We start from the raw sequence: 24,353 nt of genomic DNA on the forward strand, positions 1-24,353 counted from the left end.
GAGGGGGGAGTCATCTCTGTGCAGGCACACCAGTGATGGGCACGGATGTTAGGTAGGTAGGCAGATGAGGATGTGTTGCTAGTCTGTTGGGACTTGGCAAGAAAAACAGAATCAGGTGTTCCAAGTGTGTCTGTGCTGGAGGAAGGAAAATGCTGTGTAGCTGAGTGTTAATATTGGAGAAGAATCCAAACCAAAATATATATAGAAAGGCTGAGGGAAGGCACTGCCCATCCTGAAGAGGAGCTGAGCAGCCTTTGCCACCAGCCTTTGACGTATGGCACTGCTCACAAGGCTTAGTTTGTTGCAGGCTGAATTCATGCCAACAGTGGGGGGAACAGCTATGTGCCTTCATGTGTTTGGAGAAATAAGAGTAGCAGTTTTCATGAAAACACTGTGTCTGTGAAACCTGTGCTAGCTGCTTCTGTATCTTTTCTCAGTTGCTCTAGTAGTGTGTGTGTGATAGAGGTGGATACTCACCCACCCATCTTGCAACCGCCGCCGGGGTGGGGTGAGCAGAGCTGCCGTTGCTCTTCCTGGGAACTTGACCTTGGGTTCAGAGTTGAGTCAACCAAGATCTGAGGTTCTCTCTTCAATGGGCTAAGTGAGCTCTGCCTCTTGATTTGGATTAATGCAATGAAGCTCGAGGGAGAATTTTTCCCTAAATCTTGCTTCTGGGAACTTGGTGTAGGGTTTTTCCCCATAAGGCAAAAGTTTCTGTAGCTTGCCCTCCTACCTGTTTCTGTCTCTCCTGAGGAAGGACCAGTACTCTGTAATCTAATAGGGAAGACACTTTCCTTCAGGTCATCATTAGGAGACAAATCCTAGATACTGTACTCGAAAGCCTTCCAGTAAGTGTGTGTTTTATCATAACCAGATGGTTATCTGGGCTCTGATGTGGTCTCTAACCTGTCTGTGAGCCTCCCTCAGCTTTCTGTCCCTCCTGCAAGTAACCTTGAGTTTTGGAGGTGTCTACATAATATCTGGTACATCGTAGTGAGGATTGGATCTGCTATGGTGGGCTTTAGGTTCAGCTAATGGATTGCAATTCCTTGTGTAAACACTATTGTGCTGTAAGCAGCTGAAATCTAACATCCATAGCGAGATGTATGCAATCTCCAGTTCCTACTGTGCTAGTACGTGGCAACTGTAATACTCATGACCACTAGAAGAACAAACCGGATTTTTTTTGTTAGTGAAAACAAGCTAGGCCACTTCAAACAATGGCTGAACACAGCTTTGCCCAAGTTCCTGGGGAAGCAAGGGTTGCCTTACATGTCCTCCCCTGTGCTGAGTGACACAGCAGACACTGCCCTGAAGCTGCCTGGGGGTGGGCTGGAGATGGAGCAGCTGAATCCTGTCTTCCCTGCTGTGATGGGTTGGGGTTGTTTGGACCTCCTGCTGATACTGCCCTTGGAAGAAAACGGCCATGGCTCTCTAATAAACCTTCTGAGGAGAGTGGCCACACATACAGCTGCATTGTCTGGTTGCTAATGGGATGTTTCCTCTGAGTCAGATAGGTGATGGTCCTCTGCTGTTCCTTACAGCTAATCTAATGGGAAGGAATAGATACTGAAGGCAATCTCTAAAGCATGAATTCAGCTGATATTTCAGAGTTGTTTTCTCTGGGTCACTGAAATATAGCAAGTTTCAGTGATCAGGCTGGTAAGTTGGTGGTGGCAGAGCTGTGAACATCCAGGCTGGGATCTTTCTTCCAAAGGGACAAGCTGTTTTCATCTAACAGCAGCAGCAGGTTGCATGAACTCTCCTGCCCATGTTACCCAGTAACAGCACAGAAATGGCTGTGGGCTGCAATGACATCATGAGCTGTGGCGCCTTCTCCCTTGCTTCAGGGCACACCGTAAATCACAACGCATTTATTTGTCAGAACACTGGATTACTCCGGCATGAGCTGGCCAGGCTGTGTGGCAGCACAGCTCCTGAAAGCTGGGTCCTCTGGGGATGAGGTGGGCACAGACAGACTGCCATGCTGACACCCAGCCTGCCTGCTGGGAGGGAGGAACTGGGCAAGGGCTCTTGCAGCAGTACGTCCAGGCACACGCAGCGGGCCGTGCGTTGCCGCAGACGGTGCTCGCAGAGGCTGTGAGCAGCCCTCTGCTCTCCCCACGCTGTTGCAGAGGCTCTTGCTGTCTTCTGCAAGCCTGGGTGGGGTGCGGGCATTTGCGACGCTGGCCGCGGGCCCTTTGTGCTGCTGCAGAGCCCTAACTGGAAGCAGAGAAGCCACCCTTTCTGCTAGCCCACGGCTGCTGAGTTTCCACCCGCTTTTTGTGCTGAAATCTGGGGGGCACTTCAAACTGCCTGTGAGACGAGCTCTGGGCTGAGCTATCAAATGCAGCTCTGACACCCTGGCCTCTGCCTTGCGTAGGTGCTGTGAGTGTGTCCGGACCGGGGGCTGCTCCAGCCTGCCCTGGGGCTGGGATGGTGGTGGCGGGCTCTCCTCCATGGCTCGCAGCCCACCGTGATTTTGGGCTACCCCAGGCGCTTGCGGCTGCCTACTGGTTTTGATTAGTCTGTGGCCGCCCTTGTGAGGAGACAATGTCTGTGTCTGTATTTCTGAGCCTGTGTTACAGGGCACTGCCGTGGCTGGTGGGCCTACAGTGAGCTGTAGGAGGCAGCTGGTGAGCTGTGTTGGGTAAACAAGGTTTGAAGGCCTCCTCTGGAGCCCTGCAGCAGAAGGCACAGCGCGGAGCTGCTCTGAGCAAACACCCCTGATACGTGCATCTGAAGGTTATTCAAACACAGAAGAGGAAATACTGTTCCCCTTGGCTAGATACTAATGTGCTCTATCTGTGTTTCCTTTAAGTGGTATAATTAACTGTTTTACATTCCCTTTTCTCACAACAACCTTGCAGCAGTTTTAGTGGACTTCCCATAGGCAAATACTGTCAAGCCAGGTCTCGGAGTCAGTTTAGGTCTCAAGGCTAAAATACTGTTGAGTATGTCTTGGAGGTGACCTTTACCTTTGTGCAGATCCTCCTTTTATTATAAGGTGAGTGGTAGCAGCAGGTCCCTCTGGGCTCGGACCAGAGGAGCAAAGAGCCCAAGCTGGAGGGTATGTGCAGGGTCCTGCATTTGTCTGATGCATCTCCGTGGCTGGGAACTGACAGTATAACAAATATACCTTGTATCTGTCATGGTGTGAGACACAAATCTTGGATTAATCTGACTGCTTTTGATCCTCAGTACAGAATGGAGAACAGTCGCTTGCTAAACAAAGTTGGTGTCAGACTGTTGTCTTGATGGTGCAAGGTATCAAGTGTTACTTCACCTTCAGAGCTAGACAGTGAATTTCTGTAGGGTTTCCTTCTCCCTGCAAGGCTCTGAGTAATTCTGTTTGTTGGTCTCTCAAATGATCCAAAGCTCAGGCACCTCTGAGCCTGCTCCAGCACTGGAATGCTCCTGCAGAGCTGCTATTTGCTGGAGTCACTGCTAGTCGCGGTGGCTCTGAGCAGTTGTCACTTGCTCAGACACTGGCTGTTACGAAATTCCCCTGTGGGGGAAGCGTTAGTGTCTGAGCAGACTTAACATATCGGCTGTGGGAAGACTTAGGATGCTAATCGTGTTGTTTCAGCTTTGTTCTGGCTCTTGATTAACAGTGTGGCTGCATGCAAATATCTGATAGCTTATGTAAGTGCTTAAACAAGATCAATGATCTAATTAAATGTCAAATAGAAACAGCTTTAGTTGTCTCTGAGGATTATTTCTTTTGGTAACTCTTTTAGGCTTGTGGTAAAAGTGCTGCTATGAAGAAATAGGAAGACTAGGCTGGTGACTGCTAGGAAAACTTGGGGTGACTCTTGAAAGAGTGATGACTTCCAGTGCAACAGCCTGAGCTGAGCAGTGCTGGACACTGCGGCTGTTGGATGTCAGGACAAAGACATGGGTGCTTCTAAACTGGGACCACAGGACCCTCTGTAGTGGTGCAGTCTTAACGTTCTCTTAATGCTGTGTGGTTATGTAGCCCCGTGGTGTCTAGTGCTGGCTAAAGTGAGTTTGACACTCTTAACAGAGGATGCAGCATGTGTGGACAACTGACCTGCTACATCAAATATGGGTGGCCAAAGGGAGGAGGAGAACTCTTACCACACACCCAGGACAGCTGCTATCAGAGAAGACTCTGGTTGGCAGAGGTTGGCTGTGTGTTGATAAACCAACTCCTGTACTAATAGTACTTCCCTGACCTAGCCTGAGTAGTGAGCAAGGGTGAGGATTGCCAGCTAAATCAAATTGCCAAAGACCAAGTGCGATGTCTACTTGAGGGGCCACAAAATCAGGCTACTGAGGAGCACCTGCAAATCCCTGGGGCTCCCCAGAGCTCTGCAGAAGCAGGCATGGCTCACAGGTAGCCAGTTATAGCTTTTGCATCCAAAAAAAGCTGGAAAAGTCTGAGATTGCCTTCCAGTGATTCAGATTCTCCCTCAAAATGTAGGAGTGAAGAGGCACTAATGGAAGTTCTGCATTCAGCTCCCTGCCATGGTAAAGCTGGGCTGCTCAGCCCTGCCCTTGGTGCTGTCACAGCAGATGATTAGTGGCTGCTAAGTGAGCATTACTGAGCATGCTAATGACTTGCAGACATCTGCAGTTGTAGAGATAGGAGCATGTGGGACTCCTGGACAAGGATATTGCAAAGACCTTGTCCCAGAGAATTAACCACATCGCTGCCGGGATCCTCACTTGAGTATATCCCAATGTACTGCTTCCTGGGAGGAAACAGTTTGGAGCTACCCGGCAAGGGTCAGCTCACGGAGGTGGTTTGCTCTGCCATGAAAGCACCAGGAGCAGCAGGCTCTAGCGAGGACCTGCTAGGTCAGGCCCTGCAAACAGCCGAGATGTCTGGGGTTTCCTGGGTGGAAAGCTCTGCTGAACAACCCTGACTCAACCAGGGAAGCCCCTGAGGTTAGTGGCATAAATCCCTACTTCAGTAAGTCCACTTCAAATTTTGCAGTGGTTTTGTAGCCTAGCTCTGAGTTCAGTGTTTAAAGAAATACCTCTTCTGATATAGATATGTAACTGAAGAAGACTATGTACCTTTAGTAGGCTTTTAATTGCAAGGAGGAAAAATGAACTGCTTCACGTGAAGTGCTGCTACTATTGGTTAAAAACACTGCCTAAGGCAGAGGAAGCTTAATTAACCAGCTTTATTACTTAAACATAAGCTTTAACAAGCTGCAGAATATTTCTTACTTAAGAATATTTCTTTATTTACATGTAAGAAAAGTAGCTCAGGCTTCTGAAGCAGTAGTTGGGCAACAAAAGTATCGAAGCTCAAATGTAGAAGCTGAAAGGAGCAGCCAGTCCTCATCTAGGAGTAGGACAAACACCTGTGTGGCTTTTGGTCTGTCTGATGGAGATAGTAGTATGTTACTGAACATTTTTCATGGTGAAATGGAGGAATTGATAACAAATGAGGTGACCTAATGCTGTACCTAACCTGGTAGGTGACTGGAAGGGGTATGGGAGATCAGGCAGAGCAGCGTAGCTTGCAATGTTGCTGCAACTATTCCAGCTCTAGCAAAATGGCCCCTAGAGCCAGTGCTTTATTTTTTTGTGTTTTGTTAAAAATGTGAAATACAATAGGCTTGCAAATGTGAAAAATGTGAGACTGCAGATTAAAATGAGATCTTGCAGCTGGTGAGGATTTGGGTAATTGCCTGCACCCTGTTCAGTCAGCATGTGTGTGGCGGAGCGCTGTCCCTGAAGACTAGGGAGAGAGCTGTGAGCTTGTGAAGTTTGGAAAGACTTGTGTGAAGCCGTAGTTGGAAGATGTGAAGTCCAGCCTTCGGAGAGGAAAGGTGGTATCCCTCTGAGTGCTGGCTAGCTCGGAAATGCTGTTGGCAGCCAGAACCTGTTATGGCCAGGCAGCTCCCGACAAAGTTGGATTAGGCTGATGGTGTCAAACGAGCGGAGCTGCTCCTGCCTCCTGCTAGGAGCAGCCTGCGGGGGGAGAGCAGGAGGATGGCTCCTGAGCAGAGCCTGTGCGTGGTACAGGACCCGTGGTGTGGGAGAGCAGCTCCAGGGGCCGGGGCCAGCCAGCTCACGGCAGCTGGTGTGAGCCAGGGTCCCTTGGGCTGCTCGGAGCGATGCAGAACTTGCCCATCCAAAGTGCGGTGAGCGAGTTTGGGTGGGAGGAGCGGGCTCGTGGTCTGCGCAAGTGCGCGTCACACAGCTGTGGGTAATATGTGCTCAAGCTGTACTGTTAATCCCATATGGTCCTCTTTAAGGTGCTCAGAGACCACCCGTGCAGACTGCGCCTTTGCAGATTCACTGCTGTGCTCCTGCTTGTGAAGGCTCCTCTCAAAAGAGGTCTGTCTGATAGTGGCTGCCACTGTCAGATGAATTACCTGGGCCTCAAGCCAAGCGTCTATTCCTTATGTTAGTGGCTTGTAGCTGAAACCGTGTAAACACAGTGCTGTCCTGTGTAGGGTGTTAAACACACAGGGCTTAAATCTCGACTGCGCAGGGGCGGGCCTTGTGCTCATGTGCAGGTGGAAGTGTGTTTACTGCTGGGTTGCACAAGTATACAAAAATATGTTCAACGACTTCACTCCTTCTCCAGAAAGAGGGGAAAGCTGCTTTAAAAAGCATTAAGACATCTCATAGTGGTTGTGGAAAAGCAACAGTGCCTGCCAGGACTACAGGGATGTGCAGTGGATGCACATGTTTGTAGTGACTGTGCAAATGCCCCTCTTGGAGCATCCTCACTTGGTGGGCGGCCAGAGAAGGCAGCCTGGCTTGTGGCAGATGTGCCAACCCCTCCTGATGACACATCAGCCCTTGCATGGCAAGGCTGTCGTGGTGGCTGGAGCTTGGAGGCAGGACCACAGCTGATTCAGGCGGTTTGCACCATCATGGCAGTGCTGAATTGCAGTGGTGTGGCAAGACACGTTCTAGTGACAGTGTCTGGGTGTAGGGCTGCTTTTGGCGCTGTGTGTTTATGTTGAGAGTGCGTACTTACGTCTGAATGTCAAAATGAGTTGTTGAAATGGCTCAGATGTTGGTGGGAGACTTTCAAAGTGGCCTTTCCTGTCTGCAGTGGGAGTGCAATTGGCATGTAGAGATTAATCACTTTTCCTGTTGCTTTTTGGGGAAATGGTTAGGACAGAGATAGCTGACCTGCTGATAAATTCTGGAATAACTTTGTCACTAAGCTACAGAGGGCTACAGAGCATCTGTAACAGGGTGTCTGTGCTTAAATGCTTCAAGAGAAAACCTGCATGGAGCTGTGCTGTTAGGTGCTCAAAATTGGAGACTATCAGGACTGAGACAAACTACAAATGTTTTGGCATACCTTAAGTAACTGGCAGGGTATTTCTCTGATGTGTCACCAACCCAGGACACAAAGTATGCTCCAATCCAGGGCTACTCAGTACCTGCAGCACGGAGTGGAGATGGTTGAGCCATGCAGGGCTGCATGAATGGGGGATTTCCTTCGAACAGCCCTGTGTCACAGTGAATCACAGTCAGTACAGTGATTCTGGTTTCAGATGGAAAAATTGAATCTTGATGTATGTTGTGGCCAAGGATTTCCCCAAACAGTAATCACTTCTGATAATTTCCAATGTGTTGGTTTTGGCTTCAGAAGCTCCATCCATTGCAGCTTTCGTGCTTGGCGTCTGCCACACACAAGATGTTAGACAGTCCTATCTGAATGGGCTCATTTATCTCGGCAGGAATTTTACATGCTGTTTCTTATAACCATCTTGACCTACCCCCAGTGTGAGTAAACACGCTCTTCAGTAATGCAGAGGTCACTCTGGCGTCTGGAAGCCTCTAGATTACTTGTTGCTCTTCGGCCTCACCAAGGCACTTATTTTTTTTGCAGCTGCATCTTTTGCACCTTTTCCATCTCCAGTGCACGCTGGTGCCTAAGGATGGACCTTCCTGTTGGTCCTTTGCACTGAAGCTTGGTAACCTTCTTTCAGTAATGTCAGATGCAACACAGCGCTAAGGACTTGTCACCCAATGCCTGTGCCAGCCCATGGGAGGTCTGTGCATGAACTAGCCAGATTTTTAACCTTGATGCACCCTGAAGCGACCTGGTGAAATTTAGGATTACCTTAGTCCCACAGAGATGGCTACAGCACTGTCGTGCTTCAGAGACAATACTTAGTTTTGTTGTGTTAAACTTGCAGAAATCTGACCCTACAGCTGTTTTTATCAGTTCGGCCTTTTTTTATCAGTTCAGCCTTGCTGATCAAGGCTTGGCTTTGTAGTTGTGTAAGCACATGGTGTGTTGTGAGGAGGCGCTTTTTTGTTTGCACACGTGTGTGAAATAACCTTCAGCTTATCAGACTCCTAGACAAAGTATTTCTTGCGAAGGTTAGACAATTTTGCGTTTGACTAAAATTATAATGTCTTAAAGTGGAACTTGTATCCTTTGAATTGGGGAGCAGTGTTGCTGACTCGGGCGTAGCAGCCCACGCTGATGGGAAGGCGAAGCCTTGCAGCGCTGTGGCAATAAACATTCTGACCCCTGGGGAGCAGAGACCTGGCGTGGGATCATTCCCCTTTCGCTCCCATCCCACGCCCAGAGGAGGGAGGTGTAGTTTGTGTCATGTCACTTGGCTTCAAAAGCTGAGCCCTGCATTTCTCAGCAGAGTGTGGCAAAGGCAGGATGAGTCCTTTCTTCCCCCCTCCCTCCATCATTTAACAGAAATCCACTTTCCGGCTTGTTCGCTCCCCACTGCAGGGACTTTCCTTCACAAGTCATTCCCAAATGATTAATCAGCACTCGGATGGCTTGTGTTGCCCTGTCCCCATGGCTTCCTGGTGCTTTCCTCCTCCTGCGTGTGACCCTGGGGCAGTGGGGGCGAGCGGTGGTGGGGGTGCAATCCTGCAGCCCTTCCCCACAGTCCCATCCCCACACTGCCTGGGGCTTTCCCAAGCCGCCCGTTGCCCACAGGGTTGATGCAACTGATCTTTGGGGTGCTGCCAACCATACCGTCCTGGAGGATGGGGTCTGCTGTGTCATCCCCCAGCTGGTGGGGAGCAGGAACGTCCCAAGTGGACTTGGGCTTGGGAGGCACGAGGGGGTTGCAAGCCTGTTTCTGCCTGCCAGCTTCCACTCGTTCCTTCCCCGAATGCAGATCTTTGCAATCGAGGGTGCTGAATTTCAGCTGCCGCATCCCGCAGCGGCCTGGGGCGCTTCCACCGTCCCCCGCAGAGGCAAGCGGGAGCCGCGGTGCCCTGGCTCGTGGGGCCGGGGCCGGAGGGGCGGTGGGATGAGCTCAGCAGCGGGGAATGCGCTTTGCTGGGCGCGAGCGGGGCCGCGCTCACAGGGCCCATTGTCGGGGAGGTGTTGGCAGTGATGTCATGGAGGGCGGCGTGCCGCAGCAGGCCCCGCGTGCGCGAGGGCTGCCAGAGCCCGCTTCTCCATCGACGGGGTGCGGGAGCCGCAGGTGGGGTGTCGGGGCTGTACGAGAGCGGGGTGCCTCCGGCCCCATGGCCACCGAGCGCCCGGCTGTGCCGGTTAACGAGCCGGGGTTTTGGGGTCAGAGCGCGGTGGTGGCACGCTGGCCGGCTGCCCCACGGAGCTGGCGAGGGGCTCGCTCGCTGGGAACAAAGCAGCACTCATGGAAACTTGCTGCTGTACAAAGGCTGAACATTCAGGCTCCTTCCCCACCCCCCCCGGAAAGGATCTCGAATAATTAGCACAGCATTCCTGTACGCGGCTGGGCTGGGTGTCTGCTCCGTGGTCCTGCAGCTGCGAGCGGGGACCTGCTTGGCAGTGAGCAGCAGAGTCCGAAATAGCCGCTGTGAATGGCAGCTCTTACTCCTCTGCGTTGCATCCTGGCTCACTGCTGCTCCCGTCCCAGCAGCATGCAGCCCTCCTTGTGCTCGTGGTGGGGATGCTCCTCAGGAGCACTCGCGACAAGAATTGGATTCGCACTGACAGCTCCTGCCGGGGGCTTTTCCTTCTCACACGTTTACCTTCTCGTATCCATAACTTGGTGTATAGCTCTTACAGCAACAGAAGCCCTAGGTATATTCAGGCTGAACGTATTAAGGAATTTGAGCATAAGCCACCCACAGTTTGACTTTTTTCCCCACCCACCCTAACAATTCCTAATTTTGAAATTCTTGACTTTTCCTTCCAGCCCCCTTGGGTGTTTTCAGTTTCTCTGGAGAAGCTGGGTTGGTTGCTGTTGCTGTTATACTGCTGCTTAAGCTTGCTTCATGTTACGCCTTTTCTCTGCTGGATGTGGGATGTAAGTGGTCTCTGGGTGCCCATTAAGAAGTTGGGCAGAGCGATTTTAATCTGTATTTTGCTCCTGTGAGCTCCACTGGTTTGATTATTTTTTTCTTCTTTCTGTATTAAAAGTCTGTACAATTTTTTTTCTTGCCAAATGCTACGCTGGAAGGACTGGGTTTGAACTTATTTTTACAGTTGCCTGTTCCACCTCATGAGAGATCCCTTCCAGAGGCCCAACATGCACCAGTAGACAGTACAGGGTGGTGGATGCAATAGTGGCCTGAAGTTCTCTGACTGATCTGAATGGCTTCAAATCCCGTTAAAGTAAAAATGATTGAAAATCTCTGAATTGTAATGTTTAATCTCTCAAATCCTAAGATGAGTCTCACAAAGGAATTTTAATTTTTTTTTTTTAATAACCAGACACCCTGGTAAGCAGAGAGGAAAATGGCTTCTGTCCCCTTGCAAGAAAAAAACAAACAAACAAAACAAACCACCAACATTTTTTTCCATCCTTCTGTCTGTGCCCATATCAGCACTCAGTTACTGTCCTTGCAACCCTCCAGTGAAATGGCATTCATCCTCTGAAAACTCACCTTCTAAAAAGCTTAGTAGATCTGCTGTGTACATGGTGTATCACTCACACTGCCTGAAGATACACCTCCTCGGGTAAGGAACGCCCTGAGGCTCGTCAGTGAGGCTGACCACTGGCTGTGTCTTGGCAGGGTGTGGGAGCTGGCTGGGAGCAGATGAGCTGAAAGCCCGCTGGTGTTCAGGATGCTGAGGAACCGCTCCTCTTACGGGTCACAGCACGGACTACAAACACTGCTGAGAAGCAGAGATGCAGCGGGGCTGGAGCACATTGCCATTGGAGGCTAGCAGGTCACAGCCAGGAATCCACGGAGCTGGCTGGCGTTCAGCTGCCCCGGTGCCAGCTCTGTGCAGTAAGCACAGCCTGTGCTTTCGCGGTCTGAGCTGGCTGCACGTGGCCAGAGGACCAGCTATATGCTGAGCCCTGAGAAGCTGCGAGGTGGACCTGGGCTGAAGGGTCACTGGAGGAGATGGTTGCGGTATGTTCTCAAAGCACAGAGGAACCTGTGTAATTGATTTAAAGACATATTATCCCTACAGAGGATGTTGCTGATGTCTTTAGCAGGCGCGGTAAGCCTGTGAACACATACTGTATGCTTCAGCAAAGAATTTCCTTAGGCAGCTAGCTCAGCTCCATCTCATCTGCATGCTTCTGTTCAGCATGCAGTGCAGAGCAGGGCTTTCAAAAAGCTCAGTTCAATGTGGAGTTTTCACTGTTGAAGAAGATTAATCCCTAATGAGTGCTTAATTTTTCTGTCCCCCAATTGCTATTGCTGTTTAAGGATAGGTGAGAATAATTAGAGGCGGGGAAATGCTCAGAAACTTCAAGACATCAGGATTTAAAATTCCTACAGTCTCTATGTAAATGATCCGTAACTGGGATGAACTTTATGCACTATACAAAGCTCCTTCCATGTCTGGAAATAAGGAGTAAGGGCTGTTGTTGGGACCGCTCCTTTGTTTTGTATTAAGGAGCATGCATCTTGAGTTCTTCCTCCATATAATGCATAAACCAAAACTTTAAATAGGGAAGACATCAAGATCGGAGAGAGTGACCACCTTGTAGAGAAGCTGGATGCAAAGATCAGTGCTGGTTGTGTTAGAACCTCCACATCTGAAGATCAGCAGCAAAACTTCTGAGATGGCTTTGCCCAGACTGTGAATAAGCAGTGTTGACTGCAGCCTCAGCCAAGAAACTGTTTAAAAACAAAAAAAAATAAAATTCACTACTCAAAAGTTACTTTTCAGTCCTTCATTTGTTTCACAAGACTTTGCACAGTCTGTATTACTAGCTGTATTTGGTAAGGAAGCTGTCTGCTGCAGTAGCTTATCTTGTTTCCACTAATTGTCCAACAGAAATGACTTGCAGCTCTGCTGTAGGGCAGAGTTCAAGGAGCGCTGCCGCAGTTCGGGTAGTGCTTGTGCTTACTCTGAATGCAAAGCAGACTTGGACACACATGAGCAAAAGATACTGGTCACAAACTTGTTTGTAACACTGGGTTTGTTTTTTTTTTTTTTTAAACTGTAGAATAATTTAGTTTGAGAGACCCAGTGAAGGTCATATAGTTCAAGCCATGTGCTTATTCCAGGTAGAGTTGAGGGATCTCTACTGGAGCAGATGAATTTGCAAGCTTCAAATCGATTAGGAAGCATTTCTTCTCAGAGGGGGTCATTAGACACTGGAACGGGCTGCTCAGGGAGGTGGTGGAGTCACCATCTCTGGATATGTTTAAGAAAAGACTGGACATGGCACTTAGTGCCATGGTCTAGTTGACATGGTGGTGTCAGGGCAATGGTTGGACTTGATGATCCCAGAGGTGTCTTCCAACCTGATTGATTCTGTGATTCTGTAATGCCAGGTTTCAGTTCTGGCGCTTGCTCCTGGGGCAGCTGCAAGCACAAATACAGAGCACCAAGCTCTGCAGCACTGGCTGTTTTCCACTTAGTAGGTTGGGTTGGGAAGTTTTTTGTGGCCCAGGCCATAAAAACGACACACGTTTGTCTTGAGATGGTCACATTGCTGGCTCAGGCTAGTCACGCTGCTGGCTGAAGGCTAGGCACTTTCACATCTATCTTTGTGCTTTAAGGAGTGTGATATTAACAGACCAAGTGTAACATATCATATTAATATTTAGTATAGAGCAACAATTATAAATCATCTTGAGCAGTTAAAACTTGGTTCCTTTTCAAGACTGAGACTGGTGGCGTGTACTGCTGGCCTATGGAATTGCCATAATCCATTTTTTGGGCCAGTTGCCACTTAGTTAATAGGATAATAAAAGGGTAAGAATTACAATCTAGACTTGGAGGTGTGATGGGGGAAGCAAATGAGCTCTGCTTCAGTCTGTTTTCCTCTTCACCCTACCAGGCAGCCATTTAAATCCTAATAGCTGACTAAGAAGCAGGATATTCCTACATAAAATTTAATGTTGTAGGCTATATATAGGCTTCTTTTTTTTACAGAAGAGTGAGTGCTTGCTTGTTCAGTGCTGGTGTTGATTCTGCAGAACAGCTTAAGTCTCGTTGGCAGGTTTTCCCCAGTAGTGAGTGTGTAGGTCGTGTCGAGCTGCATCCCGATGCTGGGACCTCTGGGCAGCGGGCTGACTGCAGCCTGTCCCCGCAGACAGCTGCTGCCTGTGTGCAGCTGAGCGAGGGCTGCATCTTGCTTGTCAGCTGCTGCTATTTTGTTGAAGTTGGATTGCCATCAGGTGCTTTTAGAGGAGGAAAGCAAGTTAGAGTTGGAGTAACTGAAGTTAAAACGCACATTAAACAGTGTAGGTGGGAATGAAGGTTTGTGTTAAATCCAAACTTGAGCGTTTCTGCTTTTTCTGCTTCTTGCTCATTCAGGACCATGTGTTTAGCCATGATAACTTGCAGACTGTCTGAAAGTGGTCACCTAACAGCATTTGAAAATTTGGAGTCCACAGCAGAGTGTCAGGAGGGCTTGCATGTAACAGGCCAAAATTATTAGTTCTAATGGGGGGGGGAACCAACACACACCACACACCCCCAAGCCCTCACCCTTTGGCTGTTCCAGATGGTACCTCTAAAGTTGGTTGTTTCCAGTTGAGCTAAAGTCCTCCCAAGTACTGGTCTGAGGCAGGCGAGATGTCCTGTGGCACGGATTCTTACTTCATGCCTGGGCTCCCCATAAAAACGTGTCCTTTGAAAGCGCAAGTCAAAGGCTGTCAGCAGGTATCCCGCTCTGCTGCGTTGGCGTGACTCAGCTGTGCAGGAGCTTTGATCTCCAAAGCATGCGTCTCCTACCCGGGTACCGTGAACCAGTGAGCGAGTGCGCTCTGGCATGCGTGTAAGTGTATTGTGCAGGTATTAACATGGGCATTGTAATATGAATAAAGCAAATTATGCAGATGACCATGCTTTCTCCAAAAAAGATTGCATTAAAGCTGTCTACAGTGGTGCTGTAAAGAGTTTGTTCAGCCCCACTAAATTATCTGGGTGGATGAGATGCAACAGCTCGCTTCCTCCGAGCTGTGGGAAGGTGGGGATCGATGGCTGTCGCCTGCGTGGAGAGGGCTCCTTTAATCTGCGGAAACACGCCTGGTGCCACGGAGTAAACACATGCACTCTCCGTTTCAGCTGAAAGCAGGCAGTTTGTTCCCATCTACCTAACTCATAGAAGCTGAAAGCCAAATGCTGCTGATGGTGGATGTGCATCCTCGAGGGGCCAGGCTGTTGTGCTGTGGTTCTGAAGCACTGACCACAACACGTGTGCATCTCTATGTTGTAAATTTACTATGAGCTCCAGAGGAGCAATTGAGAAACATGGCTTGAAGGGCTCTGCAAAGTGTAGATCTTGTGAGTAATAAGTACGCCTAAAAGTAATTTTTGTAGTAGGAAAGCAGTGTTGCAAGATCTGTTCATGTAATCAGTTTTCCAGCCTGGCATGGCCAGAAAAAGTGTCTTGAAGCAGACCAGGGAATGGGGGGAATCCAGTTAAAAGCCAGCTGAGCTGGGGTACACGGCAGCACCTGCAGTAATGATTATTTGATTGTTGGTGCTTAAGTGTCACTGGAAACACATTGTTTGTTTTTTCCCACTGTTCCAAAACCCTTGGCAGTATGGCACTGGCAGTGTGCACTCAGAGCTGGTGGGTGATGCCTGTGAATTTGGTTGTGCTAAGAGGATTTCAGGGTTCTCTGAGACAGCTCTGTGCTTCTTGTGCAGGACCTGTTAACGGAGGCTTGTCTTCCTGGGTGCTGCTTGCATCTTAATGGCCAAGGACCTCGAGGAGGACACACTGAATGTTTTTAGTCGGTTGATTAAAACAGCAGCACTAAAGCGGAGGGTTTTCTGGAGAGGCTGAATGGTCAGGTGAAGCTGAGCTTTACACCAGTGCTTGGAAGCCAAGCCTGCTTTGGGCTGGGCTCTCTGGTCTCTTCTTGAGCATGAGGGTCCTTTTATATCGTGACAGACATTGTGAGCCAGGGCTGAGCTGCTGGTGGGATCCCCTGTAGCTGGAAGCGGGGTGCCTGTGGGAAGGGCGTGCGGGCAGCTCTGCTGGGTGCTGATACCGTCTCCTGTCCTGCCCAGAAGTTCTTCTCCCTCCCTCTTCCCCACCCCAAATGAAAGCAGACAAGCCCTCCTACAAGCAGGCATGGAAAAAATTACATCATGAGATCCCTATGCCTGTCAGGGAGCGGGGAGGCTGTAAGAGCTTGCTAACTTTGCTAACAAAGTGCAGTCGTGGGGCTGGCACGAGCCCTGGGGAGGAAGAGCCATCCTGTTCCTGCAGTGACCTTTTCCTGTCATCGGGGCAGTGGCCCCACACCCGACCTTTCTGGACGAGGCTGATGAGACGGGATATTCTTGCTCTCGATGTGAAGCTGTCTTGTGCCAAGGGCTCTTTTTTCCCAGGTCAAAACCCACTGCCCAGCCGTGCCCTCGGAGGTGGCGATGGGGTGCTGGAGGAAGCTCTGAGCACGCAGCCGGTTGCTGCAGTAACTGCAGCACATCCCATATAGATGTTGTTTATGTGCTGTAAGTATGAAATGGGCCAGTCTTTATCTCGAGTAACGTGCGCTTAGCAGTGTGCTCGAGGTGATTCTGTCCTGCTGGCTTTCCTCCCTGGGAATGCTGGATGGCTTTCTGAAACGAGTTTACTTGTAGCACACTAAATCTTCTCTGCATCGACTCTAGTAAAAATGCCGATGTCAGTATAAATCCGAAACTGAAGCTCGGAGACGTTTCTGGCGCAGGGATGCGATGGCCGGCGGTGCGTTCCAGCACTGCGGTGTGAGCGGGTGGTCCTGCCATGGGGGTGCGGGATGGAGGTGCCGCAGGCACGGGGAGCGGGTGGGCAAGGGGGGCTCGCACTGACAGTCTGGTTTTTGCTCACTGCAGCCCTTAGTTCCAGCTTGCGGAGCTCAGGCACTGCGGTGAGCCTGCCAGCAGGGCTTTGGGTCTCTCTCATGTAAAATGCAGCTCTTCCTTCTGCTCTGATACAATTCCTTTCAAGAAAGCTTTCCCTAATAGGTTGTAAGGGAGCATCTTCCCTCCGCTGACCAGTTTGCAGCTCAACTGGAAGAGAGGGGAAATGCGTAACAGCAGGGACTGTTTGGTTGTCACTAGGAGACACACTACTTACATGATGTAGACTTCTACCTTGGAACGTGTAATTAAAACCCAGTGGGGCTCAATCATCTCGTAGCTATCTGTTGTATATCTCAGACTGGATGTGAAATCAGCTGTGAGCAGTCAAGCGGCAGACACATCATAATCCTGTAAGATTAGTCAAAACTGATGTTAAAAAAATCCAGTACAAATAAAATCTGAGTAGAAACCAGACGTTAACTATCCAGAAAGGCCAAACACCATTCAAGGTCTGAAGTTACAGTATTATCTGTTCAGAACATACCGCCCTATTGTGAAACCATGTAAATATTAACCACTTTGCCTGAGCATTGGGTTAAAGGGAACACCCTGGTGCTTACTGTTCTTGGTTGCTGTTCTATATAATCACTTGTTTGGAAAGTCAGGAGTTCTTTTTGTATTGATAAGATGGTATTGGGTTGCTGCTATGGTCTCTGAAGAGGAGCAAGTAAGGCATGCCTGGTGGATGTTGGGCATGGTGAGGCTCAGCTTGGAGGACTTTACCTGTAACACTCTGAATTTGAACTGGAGAAGGCCATTGAAGTACCGAATGCTTTTCCTTTGCTAGATAGGACTCAATTAGATCCCTGTGCAATTATTCTGGTGGCATGAAAGTGAGTTTATACTGCTGTAGCTGCCTTTACTCCAGCATCTGCTCCGGGTGCTGGAGAACAGACAAAAGCTTTCAGGTCACTTGTAACTTCTGTTGAGTAAAAAGGGGTTTCTGTAACAGTTTTCACTGAAATGGAGGAAAGAACAGAAAAATGCTCTGCTGTAACGTGCTGCTGTGAATGAAAGGATCAGTCAGGCTGAGGGCATCCCAAAACATTTTAGAAGAGCCCTGGTTTGGGTGAGCTTGGACAAACTAGAGCTGTTACAAGTGTAATACAACCTGGGTAGCAACTGCAAGCTCAAAGGGAGTGCATCCAATCTGTGACTCACTAAAACCAAAGTAAATTGCAAGAGTATTCACAAAACTGTAGAGGTCACTTTGTAAGGCCAAACTGATGCAGAAAAATATCCTGCCCCTTCAGGCAGCTTCTTGTGACAATCTGATCTTGATACCCAGTAGCCTTAAGCTTAGCTGCACTGTGTGTTTTATAGTAGAGCTGCGGCGTAGCCACTGTGGTGATAAACTTTTGCTAGGCTAGAGCATGACATGGAAAAGCCAGAGCTGGCTTCTAACTATGGGTTTGTAGCATGAAGGGATGACTTTTTGTGGAGGCAGGAGTGTGATGGTGCAAAGGATGCCTGATGGACTTCCACTCCCCGCTTTGCTATTTGTACTCAGGTCATGATATATCCAGACTTTATTCTAATTCGAAACTCTGGCTGTGCTAGACTTCATCATATAGTGCTTTTTTTGGCTACCATTTTTAATGCAAACTATTGGTCTGTGTGGAGCGGCACATTTCTATATATAAATGCAGTTTTATAAATGGTGCTTTTAGGTATGCCCTGGGGTATTTCACCCCTGTTGGGATGCTGTTCTTGTGAACTCCATCGCATGCTGCTTGGCCTCTTCCATAAGATACAAATGCCCTTAAAAATACCAGGTGGCACCTATCATCCAAATGCAAAATACCAGAGATCTTAAACTGCCAGTTCTCCTAAGCTTAACGTTGTAAAGCTTCAAGGGCAAGACACACCACTTTTGGAGAGCACTGAGTCCTTGGACTCTTCTCTTTTCTCCCATCTAGGACAGGGCATGAAGAATGGTGTCTGTGCCTGAGCAAGTGCCTGCACTGACCTGGGTCGCTTCTCTTGTCCTTGATTACCTGGACACGAGTGCAGGCACAGTATTTTAAAAACGTGCCTCTTTCCTTTGGGGTGGGAAATAATCAGTTTTATGTCTTTTGTCTTCAGATAGTAAAGCCATAGTTGATGGAAACTTGAAGTTGATCCTTGGCCTGATATGGACCCTTATCCTCCACTACTCCATTTCCATGCCAGTGTGGGAGGATGAAGGTGATGATGATGCAAAGAAGCAGACCCCTAAGCAGAGGCTGCTGGGCTGGATCCAGAACAAAATTCCTTACTTGCCCATCACAAACTTCAATCAAAACTGGCAGGATGGCAAAGCGCTGGGGGCTCTTGTTGACAGCTGTGCTCCAGGTAAGTCCTTTGCTCTAATGGTCAATGTTTTCCTTGCTGTCCTCGTGGCTGCTCTGCTGTTCTTATGGGAGGACGTTTTCACTGCTGAGCTGGAGACGGGAATGGGGCTTTTAAGAAAACACAAGTCCAAAGAGGCCAGCTGTGGGAAACAGCAAGTTGTAAACGACTTGGCCAAGAGAAGTACTGGCCTAAAGCAGAATGTGTGATTGCATTATTGTAGGCGCCACGTCTAAGCTTTGTATTGGGTGCAAGGGACAAAGGCACAAATGCTGGCTCCTAAATGCAAGAAAGACTTGTTCCCACAGCAAGTGCCAACAACCTTTCAACTTCAGGGCACAGCAGGAGGCTTCATGTGTTCTCCTGAAATAGGGTTGCAGAGGGAGTACAGAGCAGCCAGAAGCCGCACACTACCTGAATCTCCAGCGTTTAGCAAGCTGAGGCTGTGCTACTTAAAGCGAGTGATGTGATGAAGTGTGAAAAAGGCACAGTTTCCTCACCTTCTTGTCCAACAGCCTTGCTAGTGCGATTGCCGGTATTCATCTAATGCAACCTGGGGTGATATGGCAAGCAGTTTAAATTTTCTTTTCCAAATTTGCTGCAGGAGAGCCAGTGAAACATAAAGATGTATTCGTGCTGAATTTGGAGTGGTGTCTTGCAAAGCTTAAATTTAAAGCAGTGCAGTTGTGTGGCTGACTGAAAAACTATACATCTTTGGTTGATGGCCAAGATGGGTGGGAGTCTTTTTGAACTGGCTGTTACTGGCCTGTGCCATAAGGGCCCATGGAGGTGCTGGTAGTTGTCTCAGAAGTGTTTCAGTGAGCAGCACATGCTCATCGTGTTCTGGTTACTCCTGCAAAGCTCTGAATGTCTTTCTGTAGAGCAGTGTCATACAAGTGGCTGTGGAGTTTGTGCTTGGTTTCTTCAGCTAGGGAAGCTCCTTTGCAGATAACACCTAATAACTGAAACGTGCTTGCAGGCCTGTGCCCTGACTGGGAGAGCTGGGACCCGAAGAAACCCGTTGACAACGCTCGGGAAGCCATGCAGCAGGCGGACGACTGGTTGGGTGTGCCTCAGGTAAGGCTGTGCAGACTGCCCACGGGAGGCACAGCGGGTAGCTTTGTGCTTGCAACCAGCTTGAGTTTAGATTGAGGAAAGCAGGTGAAGTTGTGTGGACACTTCCAAAAGTTACAGTTTACTCCTGTGAAATTGCCTGAGAAGTTGTAATGAACCACACTATTACATTTCAGAGCTCTGGTGGTAAGACTTTGTGTAGGTGTCTCTGCTGAAGACAGCTGGTGTTGCAGCATGTAGGGTAGGGAAAAAAGTGCGTGTGTAGTGGTGCCTCTGTCTTAGTCCATGGAATGAGTTTGTTTTGCTGCGTTGAATTCCACAGAAGAAAAACTCACTGGCTTAGGAAATCACCTGCAGAGATGACTTTCAAACAGAGAACAATGTTTTTGCAAACTGGATTGTTTTCGTGCTGATAAAGCCGGATGGAATTGTTGAAGTGTCTGAAGCTGTCAGAGCAGCTTGTATCGTGGGAGCAGGAGAAGAAACTGGTCACAAGTTTCACTTTGCAAGCACTGCAGTTCAGAGCTGTAGCACACAGGATTATGAATTACTAATTCTTTCAGTTTCAACTATCCCCATGTTGCTTTTCGAGGGGAACATAGCTACTGTTGTCTTGCCTTGCTACCATTTAGTTGTCACAATCTTCTGAGAACCCCAAATAATCAAGGCACAAAAAGCCCTCAAACCACGTTGAGACCATAATGAGCTGCTTGATTTTCTTGCCATGAGATAATAAATGATGTTGTGTGTATCAAGGGGAAAATAAAGGTAAGAAATCGCATTAGCGTGCAGGAGTTTTGAAATGTAAGACTGTGTCATGGCTCTGTTTCTGTGTTGACATGTGGTAACCACGCACTGGTAAAATATACTTAATTGCACTGTCTTTCAGGTTATTACCCCTGAAGAAATTATCCACCCTGATGTGGATGAGCACTCCGTAATGACTTACCTGTCCCAGTTCCCCAAAGCCAAGCTGAAACCAGGAGCTCCTTTAAAACCCAAACTGAATCCAAAGAAAGCAAGGGCTTATGGCAGAGGTAAGGACTCGGTGAGCTTAAGCTGCACAGAGCATTTAACTCTTCAGAAAGCTGGGTGGGGTTTTTTGCTTATGTTGAACTCCAGACCTACTGTAACTGACTTCAAAGTTTCACTTGTATACTCTTGGTGTGGTGCCTAGTTTCAGAAATACGTGGATATAGTCCAAAAGACACTCCTACTTCTAACATGTAAATTCCCCAAAGTCTCTGAACCTGTTCTGCAAGCTGCCAGCCTTGCGCTCCACAGCTGGAAGAAGTAGCATGGTATGGGGCTAAAACAACCTTGTGTGAAATTGAAGCTAGCAGTATTGCTGCTGATGGTCGTTGACCTAGCAGTGAATGCTTGCCGTGATAAAGCACTCCTTTAAAGAGGAAAAACCTCTTTACATCTGTGTGTCTCTCTGAGCAGGCTCTGTAGAGGCAGAGTCTCCAGTTTCCCAGGCTTGATGGCAGATCTGTATTAGGGTAGGCTAATGCTAAATAAGTTATTTGAATTGATCGGTCTGTGTGAATACTTCGTTTACACATGCACAAAGGTGGGTTGGTAAACCTTCAAACATTAAAGAGTGCCAAGCCTTTGCTGTAGAGGCTGTATTCACTAATTGGAAGGACTTGTCCATAGATATTTATGCAACTGTACATCTACATAGGCATTCTTATTTTTAACTTACCTTTTAAATGGATAATTTCCTGTAACTTCTGATGTGGTTCTACTCCAGATTGGAATACAATCACAACTAAACGAATGAAAATGAGTTTTTACATTAGGATGCTCGGTAGGTAGCAAGACGTCACTTAAGCATTACACTTTGTTCTCCATTCCATCTTCTGTTTTTTAGATCTGAGGGCTGCTGTTGGTCCTTCAAGATTTTTAGAATTAGTGGGTTTCAGAATTGAGTGTACAAGAGTGAAGTGGAAAGAAATGAAACACCTTATTTTTTTCTGGTTTTCTTTTTTTTTTTTTTTTTTAAACTTGAAAACTTAACTGGTGGAATGAATGGACATGGACACTACCTGTGCACTGAAGAGCAGTCACTACAGTCAGAAGTGGATTTAGCAGTTACCCTACTTGGGGCTTATGTCCTTCATTGGTGCCTTCCACAGCAAGCCATGATACATAGACACATTTGTCAGACCCTGAATGTGTAGACTACCTATACTCCACTTCCTGTGTAAATGACGGATCAACCTGCCCCAATCTGTCAAGTCTGGCTTTAGGCATATTCTTATTCTTTCAAAAACTGGAGTTTTGTTGTCTACTTTCATACATTCAGTGATCCAGGGCCATTGTAATGGAAATTATAGAGTGAGCTGCTCTTATTGAAAGATTAGTGTTTTCCCAAAGTTAATTGCCAAAACAATCACTAAATATAATTGACAATTCTGACTGCTAACGTGTGTCAGAACTGAAAGGGGACTCCAGCAGCAAGGGGCTTACTACCAAACGGGGCAGGGTCTTTTGGACAAATGAGTAACAGGTCTTCATGCTTCCAGAAAAAGGTGACTGTGAAGTGGGTCAGTCTTAGCTTTTTTTATTATTGTTTTTCAATGGAAGTTGCTCATAACCTCCCAACATGAGTCTTCGCTGTAGCACACTGCCCTGGACACTGTGGTGGCTTGCTCCGAGGGCAGCTGTGTGTAGACCTGATGTAAAATGAGCCTGTAGGGGTGCTGTACAGAATCGTGCAGATCATCAGTGATGCACTATGAGTTCTCATTTAACCAGCCAAAGCAGATCTCTGATAAGAGTAAAATCTAGAAGATGAAATGTTGGCTAAGGAAGTGTTGTGACTAATGCTGTCCTGGCTGAAGCTGTCTTCTGAGGATAAGCGATCCTTCTCGTTGTGCTCGCAGAAGAAGGGAGACTTAACTCGAATACCATATCCTAATGCTTGTTCGGTGGACTGAAGATACGCAGAGCGAATTTATAGCTGTGTAAACTAGATGATAATCTAGGGCTCAGTTTGAAAGAATGAATATGTCAATTGTTAACACCTTATCAGAATGCTCAGATTTCCTAGTAAAAACATGATCTTCCTTGCATTGCTCTCAAGTTATTGTTTTCTGCAGATAAACAAGTTCAGGAATTCTGTTGTTCACAACCACTTCCTTTATAATCTGTCAGACGTTGCACTTTCCACTAATTGTGCTATGGAGCAGTAGTGCCCACGGTTTTATGAATAAGCCAAGGAGTAATTCCCTTAGACAGAAGGGTGTATATGTTTGGGCTAGTCTGGAACCAGCAACTTTGGGGAAGTTCTTCCACCCACTCAGTCTGACACCACCATGACAGGTGTCATGACCTGGGGCTATGTATAGGGATATGATGAAACCCTGCCGGTAAATGCGTGCTGTATCAGGCCCTGTGCTGAGGAATATGGAAACTGATTAAAAGTTAACTGGAAGTGGCACTGAATTGCAGGATTTTGTGGTTTAAAGAGGTTCCCGTGTGCCATTTGTACAGTGTTCACTCTGGCAAAGTAGTTTGAACAGCTCTCAAAGAATAATAAATCCGAGCAGTGTCTATATATCTGAGTTCTGAAAATGGAGTAAAATGGGACAGTATAGGTAAGAACTGTCTTGCTTAAATTTAAGTCTTTCACCCTTGGCTCTAGGGTAGTGCCTTCACCGAAAGGCTTTCCAAAATTTCTCTCCTGCCTCCATGGTTGCCCTTCCTGCGGTGCAGCACCAGTGCAGTGTGTAGCTGTGTGGAGCAGCGCAGCTCCTAAAGAGCAACTAATGCACGTACCTGGCTCGCTGTCAGCGTCGGCTGGGCTCTCGCCAGCTGTGGGGGTGACCCTCGGTACGTTGCTCAGGCAAATGGGGTAACTTGCTTTCACCCGAAACCAGGTGCCAGCGGGGTTCCTGGCTCGGCCAGAGCTCCTGAGATGAGTCGGGTGCCAGTGATTCAACCGGTTCTTAAAAACACCTTTATTGTCAGAATAGGGGTTATTGTGAGCTTGATGCTCTGGGCAGCAGGTGAAGAGGTATCATGCAGCAGCCTGGGGAAGCTGGTGCTGGGGGCTTGTGTGGGAAGACAGGTTGGACAGCTTGTGGGTAGCCTCCAAACTACCTTCTGGGTTTTGCAGCAACAGCTAATGTGCCTCCCTGTGTCTGTCTTACAGGGATTGAGCCTCACGGGAACATGGTGAAGCAGCCTGCCATCTTCACGGTAGACACCATCAGTGCTGGGCAGGGAGACCTGATGGTCTTCATAGAGGATCCAGAAGGAAACAGAGAGGAGGTAAGTATGTTAAATATTTTATGCAGAAAAGTAAAGCTGGTCTGCATGCTGAAGTTTTTGCAGTAACCTTCATCTTTCACAAATGAGGTCTTAACAGATAAGTAACCTAAAAAGAAGTTGCAAAATACCATCTATCAAAAGTGCAAGCCTCAAGCTTTTTCTCATAATTGCCTTACTGGATGAACTTGAAAAAAAAGTCACTATCTGCAACTAAGCAACACAGCTCCAGTGTCCAGTAGTTGCAGTGCTTAGTTTGACTGGCCAAGTACATTCTGACACGCTTTTAGATAACACACATCACTAAATCACTGTCTGCCCTTACTCATTCTGCAAGAATGGCTAAAGCAGCTATTTAGATGCCATGAATCATTTTGAGTTAAAATGCTGGTTTTAATGTTTATAGAAACTTCTCATCCAAGTGCTCCACTTGATCATGTTACAACATTCCAGAAAAATACAGCTGTACATTGGA

The 24,353-nt window shown here is 48.0% G+C and overlaps 1 protein-coding gene across 1 annotated transcript in view; it reads left to right on the forward strand.

Annotated features, from left to right (window-relative positions):
• The window catches only part of FLNB (filamin B), a 73,202-nt gene that overhangs the window by 5,733 nt on the left and 43,116 nt on the right, over positions 1-24,353 (forward strand). The window contains 4 exon segments of the mRNA XM_068409649.1: positions 18,281-18,529; positions 19,506-19,603; positions 20,490-20,637; positions 23,763-23,881. Of these exon segments, the coding sequence (XP_068265750.1) occupies positions 18,281-18,529; positions 19,506-19,603; positions 20,490-20,637; positions 23,763-23,881 (614 nt within the window).

Source organism: Nyctibius grandis, chromosome 10 (genome assembly GCF_013368605.1).
Source record: "Nyctibius grandis isolate bNycGra1 chromosome 10, bNycGra1.pri, whole genome shotgun sequence".
NCBI lineage: Eukaryota > Metazoa > Chordata > Aves > Nyctibiiformes > Nyctibiidae > Nyctibius > Nyctibius grandis.